Raw genomic sequence first — 11321 nt, forward strand, 5'->3', positions numbered from 1 at the left:
CACGTTTCAAGATGCTGTATGGTGCTTGGTAGGAGCGAGGGTGTGGGCCATCTATTTCACAAGTGCCAAGGCTCAGAAAAGTATTAAAAGGAGTCTCATCAAATCCGATGCCTGAAATCCAGACTTGCCCGGGTGCTGCCATGGCAGGGGAAAACCTCTGGGGTGATGATGGTGTGTTCCCAGCAGTTAACACCGAGTCTCTTGGAGTAAGTGTGCTTCTTCCTGCCTTGTCACCAGTGAAGGACCTAAAGCCAAAAGCTGGAAGTGGAACTAGTCAGACATGGAGATGATCAGGCCTGTAGAGAAAAACTGAGCGACCTCAGCAGCTGCCCTGTGCTGGTTCCTTGTAGACAACTCGGCAGGATATTCTCCTCTGCAGGAAGGTGTGGAGGACCACTCACCTCCTCCTCTCACACAGCAGACTTTCTTACCTCACCCCAGCCAGCAGTGCAAAGCCCCACTGCCACCTCTTTACCCCCCAGAAGGAGCCCTGTCGCACCCCCAGGGAAAGCTCCCAGTGCCCAGCAGTACCCAGGCTCTTTGGAATGCTTTAAACTGCATCCCTGGGCAGCTGCAGGTGCTGGTGGGAAAGTTCATCCTCTCCTGAGAAGGTCAGGAAGCCAGTGTTCAGCACGGCGGTGTGACTTGGCCAAGGCTGCACAGCAGATGGGTGTCCAACTGGGGACGGTGGCCAGGTGCCGTGACTCCGGGGTTTCAGCACAGGCTTTGCTCTCAGTTGTGCAAGTACAAATTGAATTGTGGTTCCTCTGCCTGTGGCAAGAGGCCTCTGGGTTTGTGACCTTCACGTGTGAAATGCTGGGGACAGACACACACGCAATCTCTGCCCTTCTCTGTAATTGTGGTACAAAGACATGGGCGCTGAATCCTGCTCCCTCTTCCTCACCTAAAACACACTCACCCTGATCCCTCCAGCAGAGGGAAGTAACCAGAGTAAACCTTGAGTAACTCTGCAGCGGTCAGTACAGGTGGGTGTGATCCAGTCTTTCCCACTGATTTTCCTTTCTCCAAGAGCTGCCCCCAGAGAATGGCAAAGGAGAGTGCCTTGAAAGCCAGGTACAAGTATGCATAAGTACATAATATACATTTGCCTGATACAATCTCCAGTTTCTGACAATCAGCAACAAGGAGACTTGCTGGGTCAAAAATTGTATCCCTCATCTTGTGCTTAGAGGCTATTTCTTCTATTTCTGAAGTCATTTTTTGCCTCATTTCTATTCTGATGCTGAAAGTATCCAACTGCAATGAGTTCAGCAGCTGAATTATGCATTGCATCAAAAAAGCGCTCCTATTTGTTCAGTTTATACCTGCTACCTAATAATTTCACTGTGCCTACTAGCTCCTGTATTAAGAGGAACAATGACTAGCCGTTCCTTGGTGGGTGTTTGGGTTTTTTTTATCATTTCCAGTTTCCTACACCCCCTGTTAAATCCCACTTCAGTCACCTCATTTACAAGATAAAGAGTTCTTACCTATTGAATCTCTACCAAACAGAGGACATTCCATATCTTTGCTCACCACTGTGTTTCCAAGTCCCTTTTTTTCTTGTTTCATATAGTTTGTGTGCTGGGATGACCAGGACCCCACATCCATTCACTGTGGAGGTGCAGAGCATAGCTGTCCATTGCCATTATTGTGTGATGTGTTTTACTCCTCAGTCATTTCCTAACTGTTTGTAACCTTCTTTTAGCCTTTGGAGCTGATGCTTTCTCAGTCTGAGACACCTGGGCCCCTTTCCTGAGAGGCAATAATTAATGATAACTAATTTAGAACCTATTGTTGCACAAGTATAATCAGGGTTGTTTTTCTGCAAGTGCATTACTTCCTATGCATGGATCTGTCATGCAGACACTCGAGTCTCAGGAGATTCCCCCTGTATCTCCTCCTAGTCAGGCTTGTGTTGGTTGTTGAAGAATTGGATATGATAAGCAAACACTGCCATATTCCTATTTCTCATCTTTTCCAGATTATGTGAGAATATGTTATGCATATGAGCATACCAAAGCATATGCTATGAATCTTAATTGTAGTGAAAACTGGTAATTCATCTCCACCCTTCACCTTCCAGTGTCATGAATCCATAGGAGCACCCCACATCTGATCTAACAGCAGCTTAGTTTCCCTGAGAGCCTTTAGTATGGGACTTTGTCCAATGGTCCCCTGAGGGCAGCTCACTGCATTGAGCAGTGTATCTTCACTTGTCCCTTAACTTGCTCCGGGAACTCCAGCAGATCCATGGCCATGGCTTTCCTCAGGAAGGGTCCACATCTCTTATGCTATGACATCATATTCCTTCAAATGTCTGTTAACTCTACTTTGGCTGATAGCATCATGCCCATAAGGAAGCTACCCCTCCACATCTGTGGGTCGTCAGATCTTTTAGGAACCTCTAAAAAATGTCCCTTGTTTCTGCTGTTTTAGTAGTGAGGCAAACTGAAGTCACAGTTTACGCATCTCATGGATGCCACCTGGTTCTAGCAACATGCTGCTACTCCCTTTACCAATATGTTCTAGGACCTCATCGACTGACTTCTCTCTGCAACAGCTCCAGGGGCTGGTCAGCCAGGGACGCCTGTTCTTCTGGAGGAGCCTCCCTGAACACCTGATGCCACAACAAGCAGAGGTGCAAAGGATTACTTGTGCTTTTCTGCTATGGCCTTGTGTTCTTTGGGTGCCCATTTAACACCCTAGTCACCTCTCAACCTGCCAGGCTCTCTGACAGGCTTCCTGCTACAGATATGTCTGCAAATATTTACTATTTTTTTTTTTTTTTGTCCTTTGTCAACTACTTCCCAGAAATTTTTGCTTCGATCAGTCTTACCATTTACATTTTCTTGCCAGTAATTGTTAGGACCTAAATTTTCTTCTCAGAGGTTATTCTCTCTTCTTTGTTTCAGTGGAGTGTGGAAGGATTTTTGTGGTGGAATTATGCTGAGGTAAAACTGGGAGAAAAGGGGAACAAAGTGCATTAGGAACGTCCCAAGGACTACAAGACAGAAGTGAATGGGTCACCTCCTGCCCTCAGCACGGACAGAACAAGCTGCCATGTGTAGGATAATTCTCCAGCACATCCCAGCACAGAGGGGCATCTCATCTTCCCAAGTACAGATTGTGGCTGCAGTGACTCCAGAGGGGGAAAGGGCAGGGTTTCATCATCATAACTAAGAGCATAAGTTGACCTACTGTGCCCTCATACTTCATTCAAAACGTGGTGTTTGAGGGTGCTGACTCCAGCCACCAACCAAACGTGCCATGGTGACCTTTTCCGTGACACTGCAGCTCATATTTGACAGTGCTGGATGCATCCTCAAAGACTGTTTCTGTCTTCCTTTCAGGGCCACCTTGAGGAAGCTGCGCCCGGAGGACATGTTTGAGACGTGGGTAAGCATGCATGGGTGGCAAGTCTTGTGTTCCCTGATAGCTTCCAACAAGAAACCATTGCTTCAGAGCTCCGGCCTCTGGCTGCAAAAACATTACCCTCCTTTCCTTGCACAGCCACTTCCCTTCCTCTGGGAAGAAGGGAAACCCTTGGGTGTGATGCTCAGTGCCTGAGTTCAAACAGCATGCTCAAATGCTTTGCTCAACTACAGAGCTATGGAGATTGTACCGAACAGATGACTCACAGAAATTGTACCAGAGCACTTGTAAAATTCACACTGCAAGCGAGGGCAGGCAGTTCAGTTAATTATATAGATTACAGAGCAAATTGTGCACTGATTGCACTTCTCATGGTGTAATCAAGCTGCAAGGCAGCAGTTGGGAAGAACTAACCAGTGCTTTGGTACTGATCACAAGGAGAGGTCTCTCCTGGTCTGCAAGGGTGGGGAAAAGGGGGAGGGTGAAAATGAAGGAAAAATCATTTATAACAAATTATCCCTCCCCTGTGAATGACTACGATGTTAATAGCCTGTCAGGGACCTTCACATGCCAGCTGAATGCTGAAAACCCCAGCTGAACAGGTGTTCTGCAGATGCTCAGGAAGATGCAATCATTCCTCCAAAAAGCTCCTCACATTTATAACAGCATTCAGTTGCCTCCTTGCTTGGCTGTGTAACATGAAACACTGTGGGATTCCAAAGCACCAAAAACCTTGGGAGTTTTTAACACAAGAAGGCAAGAGGCAATAAAACTGAACTAGGAGTTATGAGTCACTTAGGCATGATAGCTTTTTAATTTTGTTTGAAACAGAGATTCTGTATAGAAGATAGCTTCCTAGATCTATGAAAGTCCCGAGAAGATTTTCCTGGGGCATAAGTGGGACTCAAATTTCACACAAAGTGGTTTTGTTATCATACTGAACATATTCTAAAATAACCTCAGGAAAAGTGTGAATTGTCAGCAGTGGGATATTCACATTACTGGCAGCCTGGGAATACAGAACTTGCCTCCCCTGTGAGCAGGGGACTTGTACCTACAGGAAACAATGGGCTGGATTCTGGTCTCGCTGCAAGTTCAGAACATCCTCAATACCTTTACTGGAGTTACTCCAGTTTTGTTTTCTGCCTTGGAGGTCAGAATACAGCTCTATTGTGTAGCTATATATATATAATTATATATCGCATATATGGATATTATTTTTCTGCTAGCAAACACGGAGAAAAAGCAACAGTGTAGATTCTGCCAGCTGTAAGTGGTCTGAATCCCAAGTAAATCTGCCCAAAATCTCCTGGTAAAAAAGTATTCCCTGAAGACACCAGCAAAGGCCCAGCATCCGCTATTGTTTTTAAAGATAATGTTTTCCACTTAATCTTTCAGGGTTTTTTTTCCTTTCAGTTTCTGATGGTGGCTTTGTCACCTCTGGGCTCAGAAGGGAAAAGAAATTAGCATTTAGATGGGAATTTTTTCTTGCATTAAAACCAATTGAATTGGAAACAGGGACTGGCAGTGGGTGAGAAAGGCGAAGCCAATCCATGGGATAATTCAGAGATGACATTCATAGCAGGCAGATGATGAACTGGCCAGCAGATCTATTGGCCTTTGCCAGTATCATTACCCATTACTCATGTGTCTTATGGAGAAAAGCAGTCCACTAGACTGTCATTTCTGTCCTCTGCTTATAGGAGCCCAGAAATGAGCCTCCCACTCAATTCCCCTCACTGCTCACAGGGACCCTCACATAGACCAAAGACCCTTCACCTTCCAAAAGGGGCCCAACTTTGCCTCTCATACTCTGAGGAAAGCTCCATTGCTGACTGCCAAGGACCACCTTTGAGGACGCAGCATGGTGGCAGGTACCTGTTTCCCCACATACCATCCTCTAGCAGCTGCAACTTTATGAGGGTATGTGGCCTCAGACATCTAGGGTGAGATCATATTCCCATGCTGGAGAGCCCTCAACCTTCTCTGCAGGCAAGGTTTTTTTTCCCACACCATCAGAAGCTTCATTTGTCATTGTGGTGCCCACCTAATTTTTATCTGAAGTGTTTCAGCAATGCTACCCAAACTACCCACTTCATCACCTAATGCCTCCACGACAGTCTGACCTCAGCTCCCATTTCTGGTGTCTTGGTGAGGCTCCAGTCAAGCCTTCCTTTGCAGTCATCCTGTTAATCTGATGGCATCCCACTGCTCCTCGTCTCCAGCAACCACCCAGACTTTGTCCTCATTCCTTGGCCCATCAGTAACAGTTTTGTTGCTTCCAGGAGGATGACATGGAGGGAATCCACATCGTGGCCTTTGCTGAAGAAGATGACCCAGGTAGGAGGCCATTTTCCTCCTTATGTGATTCTCTGTCACTCAAGAAAGTGTGGCTTCATGTTTTGTTTGCACTGTGGAGCCCTGTGTGCCAGCCAAGACAGGGAGCCCCAGCCTGCTGACGTGGGGAGCTGGGATGCCTCTGGGTGTTTACACTAGCAGGTGTGCTAGCCAGGGTTCAAATTCTGGATATAAACAGATGGCTGGTTGGGAAAAAAATGTCATCCCCTCCACTCCGGCACCAGCATTTGCCTCCTAACTCAGCATCCATCTTGCTGTATAGCTCCAGGAAAGTGCTGAGGGCTGGGTGTGTGATGGGCATGCAGGAAACCTGTGGGCATCAGCTCCTGAGAGGCCGTGGCGTTGGGGCTGCTCAGTGCCATCAGCGTGCCGAAGAGCTTTGGCCTCTCAGGGGCTCAGTTCTTGTGCCTTGCCACAAGAAAATAGTGACATTGTTCCACTCCATGGAAGGATTATTGGACTTAATTCATGTGTAACTAATTTCAGTACCCAAGGAGGATGCTTGAAATTAAAAGCTTTATTATCAGAAGAAAGAGCTGGGAGGCAGCATTTTAATGAGAACTATAAACAACTCCTGCGTGCATAGGGGAGCGAGGGAAGCTGGAAACCCCACAAGTGAAAAGTGCCTGAGTGTTTGCAGGGGAGAGCTGCAGTAGCTCATGTATCGTTTCAGATGGTTTTGAGTTCCTGGAAATCCTGAAGCAGGTTGCCAGGGACAACACGGATAATCCTGACCTGAGCATTGTCTGGATTGACCCCGACGACTTCCCTCTGGTGAGTAGCTGGGGATCCTGCCCTTTCGTGGTTTAATTCACTGATGGGGGTGTATGTGGGTGCACGAGTGCAGGAACTGCCCCAGGGAGTGTGGGACAGGGAGCAGTAAACTGGGCCACAGGTGATCCCCAAGAGCTGCTCATTCGGGGCTGCCTCCCACGAAGGTGATGTCTTGGGAATATTCCCAGATTTGGCACATTCCTTTGCCATGTGTGGCAACCTAATCTTGCATTCAACCTCTCTTCTCTGCTGTGCACTTGTCGATGAGGGCTCTTGACACCACAGCCCAGCCAGATGAATTAATGCAACAGGGTATTGCAAACACTCTTATCTGAGCTTTGTTTCTCACTCCTGCAGCTGATCACTTACTGGGAGAAGACCTTCAAGATTGACCTGTTCAGGCCACAGATTGGGGTGGTGAATGTAACGGACGTAAGTAATGTACCTAGAAAATCCAGCAACCCCAAGATTAGGGTACTAGAAAGTACGGGATCTGAGGTCTGCTGGAATTGGTGGGATTTCTGCTGTTAAGTGCAGGAAGACTTTTTCCCCAGGGAACAAAGTGTAAAGACCTCACCATTCCTACATGCAGTGTGGTTCATAACACCTCCACTGGGCTTCAGGACTTTGGTCTGACCATGTGTCTGCTGCTGAGTCGCGCACAAACCATATCTGCTGAGCACAGGACCAGCCCCTGCAGTATGAGCTTTGATGCTTTGCCCAGTTTTGGTTTCAAGGTCTCACATTTCCACCCCAACCCACCGCAAGCACCTTTATCCATGCCCTGCTCTGACAACCTGAGTGGATTTGTGGAGGAAAAATGTGTGTGTAGGGGGGAAATCCAGCAATGCTTATAGGAGGACAAGAGGAGAAAAAGGGGGATATTTTTGCATCAGAAGCAGAATGGCACAGCTTGAGTGTAGGAGGGAAAGATGGTCCCCAACAGATGACAGGGAGAAATTGCACAACTTGAAAAAAACACAAGTAAACACACAGCCTTAGTAAAAATACAACCTAAACTTGTAATGGAGGGATCCTGCTGGGGCAAAGAGGGTATACTGGGCTTCATCCACGCACTCCTCTTCAGCCACTGCTGTGTTCATCGTGCTGGGGGGATTTGGGTGGGAGGAGGAGAGGTGTCCACCCCATGCCCAGAGGCAGTGAAAGGTTTCCACACTGTCCTGCAGGCAGCAGCACTGCAGAGGGAGAGCTGCACAGGCAGGTGCTGCTTGGCCATGGCTGGTGGTGGTACCCACAGCATCCGTGGCTGTCCTGTCAGGCAAGCTTTCTAGCAGCTACTGTTTTCACCATGGTTGCCCTCAAGCCAGGGGACTGATGCCAGGTTGCCCGCACACTACGAGTTTTTAAGGCAGGTAGGAGTAGGACCCATCCACCCTTCACCAGCAGAAATCTGGGGAGAGCTGCTGAGTGCATCAAGCCCCCGACGCAACTATGGAGAGAAAACCTTTTTCCTCTTTCTGACAATAACTGTCCACACGATTAGAGAGCACATAATGGGATGTGCTCGAGCCTGGCTCACTTCATTACCTGAGTTTATTTTTGATGGTGAAGTGCTGGGTGTTTAAATCTCTTTAAAATGAGCCTGTGTGGTACAGAGTAGATGCAGTGCTGGCTGGATGTGAGTGGTGCTTTACCTGTAGTAGTGCAGCATCTGCCAGACTGTGGGACAGACACCTAGAAAGCAAGGACCCAGTGGGTTAAGGCTTGTTAGCTGAGCTACTAAGGGAGAGACAAAAGAGAAGAGGGCAAAGATAGCATCTGTCATCTAAGATCCTGAGAGAAAAAGAACAGATAAGCCAGAAATAGAGCCAAATTTTTCCACTTTTGCCCTTATTGCTAGTCTGCAGTCTTCATTCATTATATTTACTGCAGTTGGCCACATTTAACTCATGTCAAAGCTACATTAAACAGCTATCAACGGAAATGCATGGAAATAGGATTGTCAGTGGCAAGAGAATCATACAGAAAGCAGTACTAGGCAGGAACATACGCCTTATTATCCAGCAGTCATTCTGAGACCTGTAAAAGCTTGTGCTTTATCTAGCTTGGATACAGTAAAATGTTTCAGGTTGTTGATTATAGTGTTTGCAGTTTTTATTTAATTCCTCTTAAGTCTGTTTCCTATTCCTCAAGAGAGAGATTTAAGAAGATTCTAGGTTGGCGGGTGATATCTAAAACAAACACTGAGCTCATTTCATTATTGCAGTGTTACATCACTGCATTCAGCCAAGTCACACAGGTACAAAGTGGGGCTTACACAACAGAGTAAAAATAAACACTGCTCTTGGCTTGGGTGGACATAACCTCTGTGACCCCATCACCTCTCTCAAAACCTGCCAATACAAACACCAGAGCTCCCAGTGGCCCTTGCTGGCCCATCACGTCATAGGGGCTCAGCACCAGGGCCATGATGCTCTGCAAAATATTGCTGCTTTATTTGCACAGCATCTTCTTTAGGTGCAAGGGGCCCACTCCTCTTCCCATTATTTAAAGATGTCGCTTCTTGCCACACACACAGTCCCGAGGCTGGGGACGAGGCCATTTGCATGTAGCAACAGCTGCATGCCCCTCTGTGGCTCTTTTTATATTAGAGTTGTGGAAGAAAATACTGTAAGGGGGAAACAGCTTCCCTTGAACAGAAATTAGCCTGGCTTTTTAGCAAGCCATAAACCAAAGAGAATTAGGAATCACAGGCGTGGAAAGAAGTTGGGTGCATTTGCAAAAGCCAGTAGTCATCTTCTGACGTCTGAAAAGCACTTGCTTCTGCAGCATCAAACTCTGAATGAGGTAATCTCACAGCACCTCTGCAAAAGAGGAGGCTGATTCTGTTTTCTGAAGGGGAGACAGTTTAGGGAAAAGAGTTTACCCAGGCATTTACCCAAGGAACCTACAGCAAAGCAGAGAGAAACTCTTTCCTTTCCATGCCTCAGAGACCATGTAATCTATGCTTCCTATCCCTGGGTAACAGCCACAATTTAGGCAGCACTTTCCCACCACATTTTAGACAGCATCTTCTTACTGAATCCCCTCCAGTTTATGGAGTAACACAGACAGCTGGAAAGAAAGAGCAGGGGACACTTGTAGTCCAGGGCATTGATGTTTTTCACCATTCCTCAGCTGGAGCATGGTTGAGATGATCTGAGGAAAGGTTCTTCAAGGAGGAAGAACCACTTTCACATGTGGAGAGTCTAGAGCAACATCCTGAAGCAAAGGTGATGGTAAAAGAGGCTGGGGAGAAGGGGTGCTGACAGCAGGGTGGAAAAGCTCAAAGGATGAGGTCCCAGAAGGGCTCTGGAAAGAAGGAGTGTAATTGTGTGATGTCCTGAGGTGCTGCAGGGGGAGCAGGCATAGATTTCCTTAGGCTCTCTTTGTGTAGACATGGAGTCTGCAGAACCAGCCAGCCAGGGTGAAGACAATATGTCAAGTGGATGATGCTCTTGCTCACAGATGAAGGCATTGCAGGAGAGGAACAGGCAGTGGGCACACATCTAACTCAGGGCAAACAGTACCATACATTCATGTAAACACATTGGCCAGTCCCACTGCCCCAAGTCAGAAGCAACAGCACTTCAGGGGAAACTGGTGGCCTCAGTGTGTAGACAGAGACACACTGGCCAAGAGTGCCCACAGCCAGTGGCAGAGAGGGAGCTAATGGCACCACCTTCCCTCCAACCCACTCGTGGTCCAGCCCTTACCCCCCAACAGCAGCAAACCTGGTCTCTGCCCTGTGTCTCTGAGACTGGCTAACCCCCACGATTTGTCCCCGCAGGCTGACAGCATCTGGATGGACATCAGAGACGATGATGACCTGCCCACAGCTGAGGAGCTGGAGGACTGGATAGAGGACGTGCTCTCTGGGAAGATAAATACTGAAGATGATGATGACGACGATGATGACGACGATGACGACGATGATGACGATGACGACGATGATGACGATGACGACGACGACGATGACGACGACGATGACGATGACTAACTGTGGCTCTGTGCAGTCTGACTTGTGGGGGCCGAGAGGCCTCCCTCTGTGGCAGGTCCCTCCATCGGAAGACCTGTGTTTGAGCGTCAGCAAGCACCGCTGCTCCTCCCTGCCCCTGCCCCGCTCCCCCTGCCCCTGCCCGGAACCCCGGCCTGATTCTCAGCGGTGCTGAGCCACCGGCACTGCCCCCCCTCTGGTGGGGGGCACCTGCAGGCACCCAGCACCGCTGCAAATCACGCCCCCTTAGTAAGGACAATAGGAAACTGCAGGGAATCCTCCCTGAGTGTCCCAGGGCAGGAGAAAAGTGCCTGCCTGCTCTCTGCCAGAGGGACACAGGGAGACAATTTCTATTTTCCACGCTCATTGTCCCAGCACTTAACATCCAAAGACCAAATCTCACTTCAAGACATAGGGAAGGCCACTGTAAAGTTTAGTCCTTTTCTCAAACACGATGCCCTTTGCAGCTACTCAATTCTGCTGCAGGAGTCTGTAGCTACTAATTCTGCGGGTGCCCATCTGTTTTGATGTACTAACATTCTAGGAGCAGCAAAAAGCTGTGGGAGGGGAGTATGCTTTTAGGGGTGCTAGTTAAGTTTTCAGTGATTCCATATAATGATAGGATATTCTTGACTGGCAGTGCAATGCAAAACCAAACATGATCCCTGTCTGAACCTTGTTCTTCTTGAAAACTCAGGCTAAAGATAGGGTAAGTGCAGGTGGTCTGATATGGGACATCAAAGCTTATGAGTTCCTGAACTTCTGGAAAGGCTGATCCAGGTCTGGGCCCAAACTCTTGAGGCTGAAGATCATGGCA

General features: G+C 47.9%; 1 protein-coding gene across 1 annotated transcript in view; it reads left to right on the top strand.

Annotated features, from left to right (window-relative positions):
- Positions 1 to 10977, top strand: part of LOC103769761 (calsequestrin-2) — a 31916-nt gene extending 20939 nt beyond the window's left edge. Inside the window, exons 7-11 of the mRNA XM_008936995.1 lie at positions 3354 to 3399; positions 5661 to 5715; positions 6407 to 6507; positions 6865 to 6939; positions 10298 to 10977. Coding sequence (XP_008935243.1) covers positions 3354 to 3399; positions 5661 to 5715; positions 6407 to 6507; positions 6865 to 6939; positions 10298 to 10507 — 487 coding nt within the window. The 3' untranslated portion in view covers positions 10508 to 10977. The remainder of the gene's footprint in view (positions 1 to 3353; positions 3400 to 5660; positions 5716 to 6406; positions 6508 to 6864; positions 6940 to 10297) is intronic.
- Positions 10978 to 11321: the final 344 nt, after the last annotated feature.

Source organism: Merops nubicus, unplaced genomic scaffold (genome assembly GCF_000691845.1).
Source record: "Merops nubicus isolate BGI_N331 unplaced genomic scaffold, ASM69184v1 scaffold11283, whole genome shotgun sequence".
In the NCBI taxonomy this organism is placed as follows: Eukaryota; Metazoa; Chordata; class Aves; order Coraciiformes; family Meropidae; genus Merops; species Merops nubicus.